Genomic DNA, 17,546 nt, shown 5'->3' on the forward strand with positions numbered 1-17,546 from the left:
CAAAACTCTTAACAAGGCATGTTAACCTTGCAAGTAAAATGTAGAATTACCTATAATAAACCCACCCAACAAACGAATTTGAGATTTTCTGCTCCATTGTATCCCTCTAACCTAGCCTCTCAATGAGGGTTGCTCCCAGCAGATAGTTAAGATTTGAGCCCCTTTCCTAGTTTAAAATGGAAAATTATCAAGTACTGATGACCATTAGCAAAGGAATAACCAGATTTAACAGCTAAAAAAGGTCATGGGAAGAAATATGTGGTCCACTTTTGTGAGTTACAGAATCCTTTAAGAACCTGATGAAAGCCGTATCCTACACCTCAGAAAAACATACATAGGTAAATATTCACAAAAATTTTACACTGACTTTTATGGAAGGTAAAACGAGTTAGAGAGCTGGGTTCAGGGATAGAGGGGTTGTATCATGTACCCCCAGGAGCTGCTGATTTAAAAGGCCTGACGAAGAAATCTACCTTAAGATCTTCGGAAAAGAGAAGTTATATACCTTACTGAAAGTGCTACAAACATAACCCTTTAGGTGATACTGCCCCTTACAAGGTGTTTTCATTAGGCATTATGATTGGGTGGTACTTACTGGGGTGGGAGGTGGGGGCAGGAAACAGGACAGTAGACATTCTGCAATGCAGACCCACACAATGAAGTCCTATGTTCCCACTGCATCGCATTTTCAAATACTCCTCCAGAAATTCATATTGGTGGAAAATCTCTTTTCCAAGTATTCATCTATTATGTGAACAGGAAAAATGTGTACTCTTTTCTTCAAAATGTTAAAAGGTGAGTTCACCGTTACAGAAGATTATTCTACCAATAGCAATGCCACTCATGATACCTGAATCACCAATACAACACATCTGAATTAGTCAGCAGGCGTTTGTAGGTGACACCTTCACATGAATCTACCTATATGCATATTTTGCCCTTTTATCAATGTTAAGAAAAACTGTCAGTACTATTCAGATAACTCGTCTTATTTCTCTTAAATCCAAACGTACTCATCTTAAGTAGATACAAACATCTGACTACTGTACCTACAAACTTAAGTAGGGTACAAGTATCTGACTACTTCATTATGTCTTCTAGGGTAGTCATGCCCAAACACACTTAAAATGAGCATTCTATTATAAAATTACTTCCTTTTTTTTTTCCTTATGTTATATAGCTAGGGTATATATATTTTAAAATTTTTAATTACGTATGTTATTGGTCATTTTATATATGAATTTCTTTTCAGGTTAGTAATAGGAACATTACAAAATCTAAAAATGAGGTATGAAGTTAGAGTTAAGAACCCCTGAATTAAACCAATAATCTCCTGCTTTACTAATTGAACATGTATCCTTTATAAGGCTTAGGTGATTAAACCATCAAGAGAAACAAGTGACTACCATAAAGGTCAGGATAATGGTTAATCCTGCAGTGGAAGTAACTGGGAGAGGGTAAAAGGAGAGCTTTGCCGAATGCTAGCCAAGTTCTATTTCTCACCCTGGAGGTGATTATATGAGTATTTAATTTTTAATAATTCCTTGAACTGTATATATCTTTTCTTTATGAAAAACAAAAAAGTTTTTTTAAAAAAACTGATCCTTGACATAACCTTGAAAATTTGAAAAAAACAGTGAAAAGCAGTTTTGATGACAAAGTGAACATCTGATGCAATTTATGGAGTAAACAAATATGTTTCGAGGATTTCTGAAACTTAATCCCTATAAATGGGGAAATCCTATCATTTGCCCAATATAAATGCTTAGTTTAACATTTAGGAAACAATTTTTGAACTAGTCCATTTTAATCAAAAGTACTGATAAAAACTTATGTTAGAGATATGTCACTGTTTATAATGAACTATCCCGTATAAAAAAAGAAAACTGCATACAAGTTACATTTATTTGCACTCTTATATTGAAAATCTACAATAAAAATACTTCTACCTTTCAATTATGTGGCTGTTGTTCTTTGGAGGCCTGACCATCTCCTGCCACTAAGTATTCTGTCCCAACTCCTCTACAGCTGTCACTGCCATTAAGTCAAAATCCTGCTCCTAGTCCCAAATTCTTACAATCAAACAGAAATGTAACACAAACACAAATGTGGCCTCTCAGTAAAAAAGTCTGAACATAAGTTTTTTAAAAACTTAAAACGTGAGATGTAGAAAATTTTAAGGCAGCTCTGGGTTGCCAATTTTAAGGCAGTCAAGTGGGACTGGCCTGCCTCGTTTGCCTAAAAACCTTTTTTCCCAGCATGAAATACCCTTTTTAGTCAGTCCACATATGTAAAATTCAACCATTCAGTACAAGGGCTTCCTTTTAAATAGCAGGACCTTTCTTCTCCAAACCGCCCAGTCTTAAAAGGAATCCCACTAAGCTAAGAAGAGCTACCAAAAACAAAACAAAAAACAAAAAGAACCACTCTTAAAAACTGTTATCATTCATCCATATTTTGATGTGAACTACTGATAACAAAGTTATCTTGAAATCCTGAGTTCAGTTCAGCTGCAAAGAGAATCAACTGTGGAAGAGGGGAATAGTTAGCTTTTCCTCCAACATTTTATTATGAAAAATTTGACACAGAAATTGAGATAACTATATAAACACTCATACATCATCACTCACATTCTACAATCAACATTTTGCTGTATTTACTTTGCAGCATATCTATCTGCCCTGTCCAGACATCCACTTCATTTCTGATGCACATCAAAGCAAGCTGAAGACATGAGCACAGTCACTCCTGAACACCTCAGTATGCATATCAACTTTCGTATTTGTTTTGTTAAGAGTATAAAATTTTAATACAGGATAAGCAGGAGTATATCACACAGAACATTTCAGAAAACACTTCAAAAATGTAGCTTAAGAATAAACAGACAATGTACATGAACATTAATTTATGAACTCTGTGATCCCATTTAGGCTAGTTACTCAGAGGCGTGTTTAGGAGACAATTCTGTATGGGCCTCTACCATTTCTGCACATCTTGCAAGGAGAAGTCCTGGGAGTTTTTACCTAGACTATCTTTTCAAGGATGTATTAAATAGTGAACTGTCTTAGAAGACAACACCTCCCTTCTGAGGAGAGGGGCAGGTTTGTTCAGCGGCCAATATAATAAAGATAAGGTCTTCTTCTGGACTAAAGGTCAGGTAGGTTTCTGTGCAGCCCACTATGAAAGATTCAGGTTCTCTAAGTTCAGGGTTTCTAGTTATGATGCAAACTCATTATGTGAGTAGTCTCTACCTGAACACCTCTGTCACCTCCATGGAACTTAAGAAGGGCAAGGAAAACCAACACAAATACAAATCCCATTCCACTTGCAGTGCCATGAAAAATTATGTCCATTGTCTAACTCAGGAAATCTCACATCTTCTACCAACATCTACGAAACTGCAGCAGGCGAAATTTTTCAGTCCCTTCACAGTTCTTGACAAGGTCTTTGTAAATTCTTGGCTACGCAGTGCAGACTAATGAGGAAGGCTGGGTGCTCTGTTCAAATACACAAACAACGTAGCCACAGCAATGCAGGTGATAACTACCTTCAATGTTTCCAACAGGTTTTAGAATTAAGTTGTATCACTGATTGAACTGTTTCCCAGTTACATAAGGGTTATGCTGCTGAGTATCTGTGGCATCATGTTAACGCAATCATATATACAAAACATATTAATACTATATAGTACACAGAATATCTACTAAGGGAATAGCTAGCATTTATTGGGCACTCATGTATCAATAACTTCGTACAAACTATGTTATTTAACTCTCACAAGTCCATTAAGTAGATACTTTCATTGTATTTTAATATACCAAGTTTACAGATGATTCAACTCAGAAGGTAAACACTAGTCCAAGGTCATGCAACTCAAAGCAATGAAAGTGGGAAGTCAAACCAGGTCTGACTCTAGGGCCTGAACTCTCATACATTTGGAACGTATAATCTAGCGGTATTTATTTTCTAATTCATAAGTATTCCAGGTAGACTTCTGCAGCAATAAACCATGAAAGTGCAGTCAAATTAGCCATATATGAAAAAGGTTTTTTAAATGGATATTGTATTTCTCTTGGTCACATAGGTCAACACTGACCACTTCCTGAAATAAGTATCAAGCACTCTAAAAATATTTTACATTTTACATCCAAGAAAGTCCTAAAACATTCTTATTACAAATTTTTTACTATACATTTTTTTCAAACACATTGAAATATCAGGCTTGAGGTAAGCTCCATGAAGACTAGGTCTTTGTTTCGTTAGCTGCTGTATCCCCAGCAACTAACACAATGCCTGGCATAGTAGCTACTGAAGAAACATTTTTGTATAAATAGTGCACAAATAGAGTACTACTTTCTGGAAAAGAAAATGAGTCTTAGTTCTATTTTAAAAAATTTAGTCATTGAAGCACTAAAACATATCTCTTTATAAGATTTCACTAACATCATAGAAACATGGATCCTGAGATTAACGGAAAAGCAAGACTGCACTATTTTATTTAAGCCTCTATGGGCTTTAATTACTGAAATTGCCTCACTGTCCCTGTTTATCCATGTTACACAATCAACTAACAGTTTCAGAATGTATCATGAAAACTCTCCAAAATCCACTTAATATAGTCATGTAATCATTTTTTATAAACCAGTATTCCTACTCTGGGAGCCTAAAATTACAGTGTGAAAAAGTTACCAACAGGAAAGGACCATGTCTTTTACTTCTTTTACACCGTTTTCATACAGTGTAGTATTGTTCTGGTCGTATAAATACTCATCCATCACCTTTACATAAACAGGTACCTAAATAAAAAATGAAAACACTTCTTTCCATTCTTTTGGCAGCCTTCTGGGGAAAGAGAGATGCTGATTTCTGTTACTGATGTTATACCATGACTTCAAAAAAAAAAAAAAAAAAAAGCTTAACGTAGTATGTTCAATCAGAGGCTTAACAGCTAGAACCATTACCTAGGTGGTTGACCTTGGGTAAATCACTTCACCTCTCTATCCCAGTCTAACCTCCTTCATTTTAGAATTTGTAGGCAAAATGATCTCTAAGGCTTCTTTCAGCTGTAAAATCATGTGACATTATGATTAACTTTACTTACCACCTTAAAGAACGTCTTTACTTACCACCTTAAAGACCGTCTTCTACCCTACGGTAAAGATGGGAGATAACTCAATCTTAAACCCATCACAGCTTTATTGACATTTTTAAAAAACTACCTTAAACATTTTAGGAGTGCTTTTTAAGGTATTCTGATACATACAATGCTCGGTCTGACCTAAACAATCCTGGTGACATAATCTTGAAAACAAGGCAGAGAAAATAAACAATAGTCTTAACATAGAAGTGGAACACTTTGATTTACAACATTTTCATATCAATTTTATGTCCCTCCACTCTAAACTTCCAAAGAAGAATAAGATTTACACAAACATAATCTATTTGTAAAAGAACAATGCTAGTATTCAAGAATGAACATGAAATTAGTGCATACTACTTACTAATATTTTAATATCTGGATTAAAATAGAAACGAGTGGTCCACATCCAAAGTTTAAGTTTTTGGACTCCACATAGGTAGGATGTGAAGAAATAGAAAATAAGGTACATTTTTGGAGAACCTGAAATAAAACTTTTTTTAAATTATTTAGATCTAAAGTCCTTGCCAGGGGAAAACATAACATGAAAAAAATGATCACAATAATCTTAACTAAAAACATACAAGATATAGATACACAGAGTTATACACAGCATAGTTATAAAAAGTTTATCAAAATGTTAACAGTCGTTATTTTGTGAGACTGAGTAATTTTTATTGGCTTTACATCTATACTTCTTTCATTTTCTACATTTAGCATTGATTTTATATAAGAAGGGACTTTTAAACATGCACCCATAGTAGCTTAATTGCTTATAAATCGTCTTATTTGTAAAATCCTGGAAGAAAAAAGCTGAAAACATTCAGAACCACAGATTTTTTGGGGATCTGTTGTTAGTAAGGTTTCTCTCAGTGGGAACAGTACTTAGAAAACAAAACCAAGAGATTCTTGCCTTACAGGCTTTAAAAAATAAAAAATTTTCACCAGAAAAACTAAACAGGAAACACACTGTATGATTCAAAGGCACCCTATATCTTTAAAGTACGACAGTCACTACAGGTCATTCAAGAATTAAAATTATATACATATTCATATACACTTCACACATATATACACATACATGAAACATACACCTAAAAAAGACCTGTCAAAACATAGGCCCATGAGAAGTTTGTCAAGTTATATGATAAATGTACGTTTAAAAGTCCTCTCACAGCAACAATTCTTTTTTAATTAACATTCCTACTTTTTAATGGTAATTCAATCTAATCATTTCCTTAAAAGGCTGAAAGATATGTAACTAAACTTCTCACTCCTTTAAATCTGAATTTTCAGAACAGTATCAAACATTCGTGATAACTAGTTATAAAGAACATCCAAACACCAGAGAAAAGCAGCTAAGCATGCTATGGTACATTAATGATGCATAAGTCAACACAAATGATGTGGAGATTTCTTTTATAAACATTTAAGACATCAGTTTAGACTGTTTTTATAAAGTGTAATATGTGTTACAGAATAACAATTACAAAGCGCAATATGTATAACTAATTACAGAATTTATTTTTTATAAAGTGAAATGTTAAATTACAATGTTACAAATGTCTTCAGAAAATATCAAATCCAACCTCATTTAAGCAAAGAATTTTTATTATTTAAAAAAAAACCCATACTGAAGAGTTCATTACAAAGATGTAAGCAATTCAATGGCACAGGAAATGAAGTATAATTGGCATCACAGAAGAGGCTGCATTCAAGAGAAACTAATTCCTGGGATCATTAAGACCTCTCTGCCTACATTTTTCTGCCTTTTTTCTCTCAATTAGTTGCTTCTGCTTGCCACTGTTCCAAATTAGCCACTGTTTTGTCTCCCAAGTCATTTGACCTTGAAGGTCTAAAACCTATAACCATCTATCTATAGTTGTGTTCCAAGGTAAGACATCAAAATTTTGACTGGTCAGGCACCAGCATTATATATTGGCTGGTCTTGAATCTAGATTATAAACAGCCTCTTCCTGTTAGGCCAGGTATACTTGATTTCCTATGCCACTGAGATTGCTTATTAATAAACTCTTAAGCGTGATTTTGTTCTTTGTAATAGACTAAATATTAGAGGATATTAAAGAATTACTGTTAATTTTATTATGTGTTAACGGTATCATGATTATGCAAAGAAAATGTCCTTTTTTGGTTAGAAATGCAAACTCAAGTATCTAGGGATGAAATGTTATGCTATTATCCAGGATTTGTTTTAAAAATACTGAGGCAGGCCAGGTATGGTGGCTCATGCCTGTAATTCCAGCACTTTGGGAGGCTGAGGCAGGGGGATCGCTTGAGGCCAGGAGTTCAAGATCACCCTGGGCAAAATAGCAAGACTGTCTCTACAAAAAATAAAATATAATTAGCTGGGCACAGTGGCATGCACCTGTAGTCCCAGTTACTCAGAAGGATCGCTTGGGCCCTGGAGTTCAAGGCTGTAGTGAGCTATGATAGCACCACTGCACTTCAGCCTGGTGTCAAGAGCAAGACCGCTGTGAAAAAATACAAACACGGAGGCAAACAAAAATATATAAATAAACAAGTATGATTATGGTAAAATGTTAATTATTAAATTTATATTTAAATGTAATTTACTAAATTAAGGCATATTGAGGTTTATATTATAAGGTGCTCATGAATGTTTGAAAGTTTTCAAATGTTTAAAACTTAATTTGAGTCATATTTCCATTATAAAATGAATTAAGCCAGTAAACAAATATTTGCAAGTTAACAGTCCTCTCTCACATTTAATTTTCTCCCAAAACTAACTTTATGATCAAAAGAAAGCAAGATCCATCCTATATTAATTTCCACGTCTGAAAGGCAAAGATGATTTCACTACACGTTCAGTAAAGGTAAGATAAAAAGAAACTACGTTGAGATGATGGATATGTCAATTTGCTTCACTAAAGTAACCATTTTACTATCTGTATGTATCCCATAACATGTTATATGTATACCTCAAATACACACAATAAAATATTTTTAAAGGATTAAAAGTATAATTTTCCCCATTCTTTATATGCATTTTTCCACTTCACAGAAAAATAGCGTTTTCTTTTTGTACTCAATTGTATATATTCACACAAACTTTTAAAGACAGAACACCCAAGAAATCACCTAGTCCTACCTCTCACTTTACAAATGAAAAAAGCACAAACATGAAACAACCTACCTGTAGTAAAGGTTAGTCAGCTCTTTACAAAATACCCTACCACCCCTTTTCTGGAAGTACAAAATTTTGAAAACACTATTACCTGCAAAGGCAGGTGAAAACTCCAACTGAATCAAGATCCAAGACTAAACAATAAAAATTACTGGAGAAATCATTTGAGTCTTATTAATTCAATCAACACTTATAGGGCAATCATTTTATGATGCCAGATCTTGTTACTACAAACATAAACAGCTATATACTCAAGAGTTCATGGTACAGTTTGGGAGGGGAGAATATGTAAGCATAGCTACCATTTAATGTGAAACTACCATTACAGGTAAGCACAAGCTTCAACAGCGGCATGAAGGCTCTGACCAACTTGGACTGGTAGAAGTATCAACGACTTTTCAAGAGGAAGTGATTCTTAAAATAAGAGGCTGCCAGGCTGACAGACATGAGGGAGGACAATATTCTGAGCAGAGCCTGTGCAAAGCATTGCAGTGGCCTGGAGTGTTTGGGAAAATTGTTCATATAGCCAAAGTTATGGACAGAAGAAAAACAGCAGACACTGAGGCTGGAGAGGTAAGCAATGGATTTTGGATTTTTCAAGTACATAATGGGAAAACATTTAGAGTTCTTTAACCAAGGGACTAACAGTAACAGCCTCCTTTCTTCAAAGCATAGTTATAGCAGCAGTGTGGAGGACAGGGTAAAGAGCTGACAGTAAAGAAAAGGAGGCTGGACATGATGGCTCACACCTGTAATCCCAGCACTCTGGGAGGCGGAGGCGAGTGGATAACCTGAGGTCAGGGAGACCAGCCTGGCCAACATGGCAAAACCCCGTCTCTACTAAAAATACAAAAATTAGTCAGGCATGGAGGTGCATGCCTGTAATCCCAGCTACTCGGGAGGCTGAGGCAGGCGCACCGCTTGAACTCGGGAGGTGGAGGTTGCAGTGAGCCGAGAATGCCTGGGTAACAAAGCGAGACTCCATTTTAAGAAAAAAAAAAAAAAAAAAAGGAGATGTCTGCTGACTAGTAAATATAAAAGGTAATCACCTGAAGTAAGGAAATTATCCAAAGCCCAGACCTTTCCTTAAGTAACATACCCATTTAACCAAATCCACCTTCTTGTTAATATCCTGAAAGACCTAAAGGTATCTACCATACCCAAAGAGATCATGATCTTCCTCCTACACCTCTCTCACACACCCCCAAATAAGATGCATTTCATCCTCATCCAGACATCCACCGTTTCTTAAACAAATAGCACCATTTCCCCAGTTATATAAGCAGAAATCTCATTCATACCCTTTTCTCTCAGTGCACAGAGACCACCAAGTCTCACTGATTTAACCTAACTTTTCATCACCTCCAACACCATGACCTCAGTCCAAGGGGTCAACACTTGCCAGGACTGCTGCAGCTGCCTAAGTCATCTCTTTCTCCCCTCTAGTATAATTTTACTTTGCTATCAGAATTATTTTTTAATGCAAATGTGATGTTATTCCATTCCCTTCACCTTTACTGCTCCTCCCCTCACTTAAAAACCCTAGTGGCTTAGGATAAAAACAAAACTCCTAACTTGACCTACTAAACCAGCACTACCTTCATCTTGGCTATTTTCACCACTGCCACACCAACGTCTTTCAGTACGGTAGATGTTTCACGGTCCCTCCTGCTACAGGATATTTGAACATGCATTGTCCTTTCTTCTTCACCAGGATAACTTTTACTCATTGTTGGAATCTTAGTTCAACTGTGACAGCCTGATCAAAGACCCTTATTTTACATTCTCATAGCACTATATATCTCTTCAGGGGTATACTTTATTCTTCTGATTATTTGATTAGTATCTCTCTCTCTTCTTAGAACTGTCTCATGAAAACATGGCTTGTGTTTCACTCACAACTGTAGTTCCAATATTTATTCATCATACCTGACATGTAGTGATACTCAAATCTAATCATATTAGATCTATAATTGGATGAATTTTAAAAATAAATGAATTTGGAGTAGAAATGTATTAAAGGGATTATGTCAAAGAGATTATGTCAAAAGCAAACACAGGATTTTAATTATTAGATATGCATATTGTTTCTGGTGTGAGTAATCATGATGCCACTAAAAAATAAAAATAAAGCCAAGTGCAATGGCTCAGGCCTGTAATCCCAGCACTTTAGGAGGCTGAAGCAGGAGGAGGAGGTCAGGAGTTCGAGATCAGCCTGGGCAACATAGCGAGACCCCCATATGTACGTAAAAAATTAGCTGGGAGTGGTAACATACACCTATAGTCCTAGTTATTCAGGAGGATCACTTGAGCCCAGGAGATCACGGCTGCAATGAGCCAAAAACGTGCATGCCACTGCACTCCAGGTTGAGTAACTGAGCAAGACCCTGTCTGAAAAAAATAAAAATAAAAAATATGGGAAGACGAGTGGGCTTGGGTAGTAAAAAATTTGAGATATTTTGAGTTTAGAATATCTGCAACATTCAAATCTAAATAGTAAGTTCAGTATGTGCTCTTGACTGTAAAATGTGAATTAAAACAGATTTGGGGGTGTAGCAATACCAGCAAAGAGCAAGGAAGATAAAGAGAAAACCTCAAAACAATGAAATGAACAAAGTTCACAGAGTGAGATAAATGAAACCAAATCAGAATCTCAGAAACATGAGCATTTGAGAAAAATGCCACAAATAAGACAATAAATGGAGCAAAGAAGAAAATGAGAAGACAATGGTATTCTAGAAGCCAGAAGAATTGAGGGTTTTTTTAGAGAAACTGTCAGTAATGTCAAGAGCCAGGGGGAGGTCAAGAGAGATAAAAACTGGAAATGATTAAGTTAGCAGTAAGTACTGAGGATAAAAGTGCCGTGGACTAAGGAGAGAATAAAAAGTGAATAACTGGAAAAACAATTAATATGGACTATTTTTCAAAAAGTCTGAATGCAAAGGAAATGAAGGAAAGGGAGAGACATATACTAGAAGGAGTTATGGTCAAAGATGTACATGTCTGTCTGTTTTTAAAATGAAAGACTCTAGGGTATTTATATGTTAAAACAATGCAGCCAGTGATTGAAAATCTGCGGGCAAACATCTCATGGAACATGGTCTGAGTCATAAGGAATTTTACCTTAGCCAGCAAAAACAGAGGAACAACGAACCTTGGGTATGAGCAGAGATTTTCTTTCTCAGGGAAGAAAGTATGGATGTATACAGATTAACAGGTGTTAACAAGAGGAAGCGGCACATCATAGAAGAGATCGTATGTCCTACTGAAAAAAAAATCTGACTTTTATTCTGTGAGCAATTGAGAGTTACCTTAAAACTAAGGAATGGAGAAATACGATTAAAGATTACATTCCTGTCTTTAGAGGAGTTGGGGATATTACCCCAAGCATTTCGTATGGCCACTGGGAAACAAGAAGAGCTGACTGGAAACACCTAAAAATGTGCTAAATACCCATCCAGAGGACGAGTATTCTCTAATTTTCCCCCATGCTGCTTCTTAATAATATGCTTCTACGCAAAGATGCACTAGCTGATGTTGACACCACACGTTCCTTGATCCTTCAGAGCGCTTAATTTTCTTTGTTGATTTATCGTTATGGGCCACTCTCAACACAAGGATTTTGGTTTATTTTCCTCTCTGATCATTAAGAAAAATATATTTGAAATTTATTTTAGCATTTTATAAACTTTCTTCTTCAAACTTCCCTACAAAACTGCTAATAGGGGTCAGGTGCGATGGTTCACGCCTGTAATCCCAGCACTTTTGGGAGGCCGAGGCAGTTGGATCACCTGAGGTCAGGAGTTCGAGGACAGCCTGGCAAAACTCCGTCTCTAAAAAAAATTCAAAATTAGCTGGGCATGGTAGTGCATGCCTGTAGTTCCGGCTACTCTGGAGGCTGAGGCAGGAGAAATGCTTGAAACGGGAGGCAGAGGCTGTAGTGAGCCCAGATCAAGCCACTGCAACAGAGCAAGACTCCATCTCAAAAAATAAAAAACAAAAAAACTGCTACTAGTTAGAAAAATAAAATGTGTAATACTTACAAACGGAATTTTATCATGTAAAAAATTTTAAAGACAAAAAAAATCTTTCACATAAAATACCAACTTTCAAATCTGAAATCCAGGTAAAATTACTTCCAAGGTTTAAACAGAATTTGAAGTAAAGCGGTGTCTACTTCTTTTTCTTTATCAACACAAGAGATCTACTTCAGAATTTATTACATCATCATAAATGCACTTTTGTATGTTAATGATTATATAAAACTTTTTTTTTAATACTAGGTATACAGAAAAATGTAGTACTGAACTAGTTGGTATCTGCTTTTGCAAAATTCTGCAAAATGCTGTTAATTCATCTTCAAGATGGTTGTGTTGGGTGTATAAAAGAAAAACCATCCACTCTCAGAATGATTACCTGAGTCACTTCTGGAGAAACCATCTCAAACTCAGAATCAAAATAACTAAAATAAACCTACCAGAAGATGACAAGGAATTCTGCAAAACTGTCTTTTTAAAGTCCTTCACTTAAAAAGAAAGTTTTGAATGATTTAGGATAAGTCAGTTAAACGATTTTTTTCTATCACAAACTAAGCACAAGTAGACTGTAGATTCTAAATGAGTCTCCTCAGTGTTGAGCTGTGCACTTAAATACACAAAGGTTTCCATCAAGCAAACAATTTACCTTTGACTAAAAAAATAATATTAAGGAACCAGACACCAAATGTCACCTCCCAATCCCCCCCATTATCTCCGTCTTTAAACTGAAACACACAACAAACTATTGGGCATTTGAGTACCAGGCATTCTCTCACAGCAGTGTGTTTACTCAACCACTCTCTTGGCCTAAACCTCCCCTGAAATTAAAAACGAGCCTTTTCCTTAAAAACTTCCTAAGGGAGGAATGGGGCACGTAGAGAAGGCTTCTTTCCTCAGACAGGGTTGAGTCTCTGTTATACCATCTATACACCTTTTCTGTTTCCCTGGCTAGTCTTATCATTTTTACTGGCAACACAAGAACAACCTGTTCTATAATCATAGCTGTAATTCTCCAATACCCCCAAAAAAGGAAATATATGAGTAAGTCACTGTGTAGGGTTTTGGCTTGTTTTTTTAAACCTGCTTCTCCACTATTATTAGTCTCTTACTATAGCAACATAACAACTTCCCTAAGGAGAAAAAACTTCAAACTGTGGACATTTCCTGGCCTAAAACTGTCCTAATGGCAACTTACACATACTTGTAAGTCCCTAATGGCAACTTACACAGTTATCCAGTAGAGGAAATGTTCACTGTAAACACGGCCAATCAAAAGATAAAAACGAAATATTAAAAAACACATCATACAGGCTTAAATTATCTCGAGATAATGGCTGAGTTAGGACTTTTCATAATTCCTCAAAGGTTTCCCCCCAGCTAAAACTACGTAAAAAAAATCACACAACTTACATAAACTTGCAGTAAAATACATTCACTGCACCTTGTCTTAAAACCAAATCCTTACCCAACAAGTAGCTCGCTTACACTTACTTCTATTCAAAGAAATTTGTAAATGCACTAAAAAGCTTGCAATGTAGTTACGCAATATTAATCTCATAATTCCAGAATATATTTTAAATTCCTAAAACTGAAGTTTTTCCTATGGAAATAATGTAGTTGGTCTTCTCTTGGACTCAACCTTACACAACAATAAAAGATTTAACTTTTTCTTTTAGCACTAGAATGGCTATACACCTCACAAAAATTGTTCTCATTCAACAACTGAAATACAAGACATAGACTTCCAAAACGGGCCTCACTTTACACTTAACTGAAGATAGGAAGAAACCTACTTTCTATCAGATGTTCACACTCTCAGTATTCCTTAAGTATACAGAAGAAAAAAAAAAAATCTGTACAGTTTTACTCTCTTTCCTAAAGTACAATACATATCGACTAAGGAAAGGGACCAAACAGCCCCTGGGATTCTTCCAGGATCTCCAAGTCAGACTAAAAACTTACCACAGGCAGTGCTACAAAATAAAAACCTACAAAGTTCCAGAGCTGGGTCACACCTTATCAGACCTCTCAGGATCTGTCGGCAACCGCAACCGCAAACGCAAAAGCAAAAGTGACACGCACTGAAGGTTTCTCAGCAGAGGAGCGCAACTGAAGGGCTAAAGAAAAGCACGCGGGTGGCACACTGAAATGTCGTGGAAGGCAGGAAGCCCCGCTTACTATGAACCTACAACTCTCCGCTCGCAGCTGACGCATCGCTGCTGCCCGCACGCGCCTGGGTCCGTGCCAACAGCACCGGGCAGCCCTCGCCAGGCACCTCCAGGGCTTCTCCGCCTCCCCGGCGCGCCCTACACCTGACGGCCGAGTTCTAAGCCGGGCGGAAAGGTGAGAAACGACGCGCTCCGCGGAGCCCGAGGGCCGGCTGCTCCCAGCTCTCCCCGGGCCGGGGCAGGGGCCGAGGGGCGGTCTCACTCCCGAGGGGTCCCGCGCCGCGCCCCGACCTCCCCGCGCCGCTGACAGCCGGGAGCGGGCGACGGACGCAGCTTGCGCCACCTCCAGAGCCCACTCCCCGCCGCAGCCCAGAGCGCACGCCCGCCGATGCCCACCCGCCCACGCCCCGCCGGAGCACGCCGTCGGCCTCGGGGACCAGGGACGCGGGCCCGGGCGGACGGCGGCTCGGGCGGGACCGGACACCCAGGAGGCGCCCCCGCGGGACCGCAAGATGGCGGCCGCGGCGGCCGCGCCAGGGCCCGGCTCCCGTCCGCCTCGCCCCGGCCGGCGCGCGCACCGCAGCGCGGGCGGGCGGGAGGGGATGAAGCGGGCCGGAGCAAGGGGCAGGCCGGCCGAGGCGGCGGCGAGGCAGCAGCCGGGAGAGGGCAGGCGTGGGGGAGGGGGCGCTCCCTCTGGCCGGGGCGGCCGAGTTGTCCTCCGCGCCCCCCGCCGCCCGCCAGCCCTCCGCGCGCCCCAGCCAGCCCTGGGGTGTCCCCGTCCTGCCTACCTTTGAATTTGAGGTCTGTGGGCGGGTCGAGGACCAGGATCTGCTCGTGCTTCGCCATGGCCCCTGAGGCGGACGCCATCGGAGAGACAGCGCAGAGCGGGGGCGCGCCCGCGGCGGCGGTTTGCTGACTGGGGGCGGGGGTCGACGGCGGCGACGGCTCGGCCGAGCTCTAGGACGAGGCCAGGCTCGCAGCTCCCGAGCCCTGACGCCTGTCGCTGTGTCGCCGGTTCGGTGGGCCACCCGCTGGGTCACCAGCTCCGGGTCTCACAACTGACTCAACCCCACACCAGCCGCCACGGCCACGCGCACTGCGATCCTCGGCGCCCCACGTGACGGCCTCTGCGTGCCTACGTGCGCGCCCCGGCGGCCAGGAGCCACTAGCGCTCGTCCCGCCCTCCAGGCCGGCCTAGCGCGGCGCGGGGCTGCTGCGCCTGCGCGCTCGCGGCTTGCCGCGGCCCCGTGCGCAGCCCAGCTGTCAAGGGAACGGGTGTGGAGGGAGGCGGGGCGAAGGTCCGCGGGGCCGACGCGATGCGCAGCGCAGGGCTGGCGGCGCAGTCCTCTGTCACCTTGAGCTGCGAGTACGGAACTAGAGAAACTGCTCTGGCAGCGCTTAACAGTCTTCCAAGTGGGAATGCCCAGTGGAAGGGACAAGAAGCAGTGGGGAAGCGCCCACTCACTACAACTCCCGGCATGCCTCCTGCGGGGCGGGGCATTCGCCCAGGGCCTGGCCCTTTACGGCCCTGCGCGGTGCTTGCTGGGAACTGTAGTAACGGCTGTTTGTGGGCGGAAAGGAGAGCTAGGTCCGTTGGAGGCGAATGGGGTGGGGTTCGCGGACGCTAATTTTGGCTCAGAGCGCGTCTAGTTTGCGCTAGAAAAAAAACTTTTGAAGACTGAAACGAGGCCCCTATGTTAGAAATATACTAATAAAATCTGCCCTGTGGAGAACAGGCTGGGGGGATGTGTCCGTTTGCTCTAATTCTATCCGTCCCTCTGTTGGCAGGGCTGCATTCCTTGTGGTATCCAATCCAGCCTCTCCTGGTTCCTGAGTTGTCTCCAGTGATGCAAAATCAGATAAGGAAACACACCTCGTCTAGGAAGCAAGGGGAAATATGACAAAGCACACAGAAGCTAGAAATAAAATCTACACCATCGAACCCAATAACCTTCTTCAGTTTTGATTAATTAATGATGGATCCAAACCAAACAGTTGTCACGTTCACATGTTAGAAACGAAACCCATCTGCATCACTTATGATAGGCGGTAGTAAACTGAACCAAATAAGAAAAAATCCCAGCAGCAAACTTGTTGACAAAACTTTAGCCGATTGCCACGGTAGTCTGGTACAGGAACGTCAAATGAAACCAATGTGCTGTAAATAAACCTTTATTGTATTTTATGATACGGTTTAAATTGAAATCCCTAGGAAGCTCCACGAAACAAAAGACATATTGATGCTAATGCTGTGGAGCAGCACAGTTTGTCTAGAAAATAAATGAGACGAAACAGCAGTCTAGATGTAGGCACCAAGTCCAAGTTTTCATGTGGGATCCACGTATCAGAGTCCATCCAGGAACATCCTGCTTGAATCGCTAGCCTGGCATTCACAGAAGATCGTGCCACCCAGGAGGAATGTGTCTTCAGCCATGTGGTTCCTTGGAGTGAGAGGTGAAGCCAGCCATACTTCTGGGTCCGGTGGGGACTTAGAGAACTTTTCTGTCTTACAAGAGGATTGTGAAATGCACCAATCAGCATTCTGTAGCTAGCTAGAGTTTTGTAAAATGCACCAATCAGTGGTCTGTAGCTAGCTATAGGTTTGTAAAATGGACCAATCAGCACTCTGTAAAGTGGACCAATCAGCAGGACATGGGCGGGGACAAATAAGGGAATAAAAACTGTCCACCCCAGCCTGCAGGGGCCGCGTGCTTGGGTTCCTTTCTAAGTTGTGGAAGCTTTGTTCTTTTGCTCTTCACAATAAATTTTGCTGCTGCTCACTCTTTGGGTTTGTGCCATCTTTTTTTTTTTTTTTTGAGATGGAGTCTCGCTCTGTCGCCCAGGCTAGAGTGCAGTGGCGCAATCTCAGCTCGCTGCAAGCTCCACCTCCCAGGTTCACGCTATTCTCCTGCCAAAGCCTCCCAAGTAGCTGGGACTACAGGGGCCCGCCACCACACCTGGCTAATTTTTTTATATTTTTAGTAGAGAAGGGGTTTCACCGTGTTAACCAGGATGGTCTCTATCTCTTGACCTCATGA

General features: G+C 40.2%; 1 protein-coding gene and 1 long non-coding RNA gene across 5 annotated transcripts in view; one reads left to right on the top strand and one right to left on the bottom strand.

Annotated features, from left to right (window-relative positions):
- VAPA (VAMP associated protein A) overlaps positions 1-15,666 on the bottom strand; it is a 42,893-nt gene extending 27,227 nt beyond the window's left edge. For 2 of the 4 annotated variants that reach the window (XM_003914148.5, XM_003914149.4), the window contains exon 1: positions 15,297-15,666. In XM_003914148.5, the coding sequence (XP_003914197.1) occupies positions 15,297-15,375 (79 nt within the window). In that variant the 5' untranslated portion in view covers positions 15,376-15,666. Of the gene's footprint in view, positions 1-595; positions 745-15,296 lie in introns of all 4 variants that reach the window. The other 2 variants (XM_017951524.3, XM_017951525.3) reach the window with 2 other exon arrangements.
- On the top strand, positions 14,399-17,290 carry LOC108583018. Its single transcript, XR_001897167.3, has 2 exons — positions 14,399-14,683; positions 16,297-17,290. It is a non-coding gene; the product is annotated as an uncharacterized LOC108583018 (long non-coding RNA).
- Positions 17,291-17,546: the final 256 nt, after the last annotated feature.

Source organism: Papio anubis, chromosome 19 (genome assembly GCF_008728515.1).
Source record: "Papio anubis isolate 15944 chromosome 19, Panubis1.0, whole genome shotgun sequence".
Lineage (NCBI taxonomy): Eukaryota > Metazoa > Chordata > Mammalia > Primates > Cercopithecidae > Papio > Papio anubis.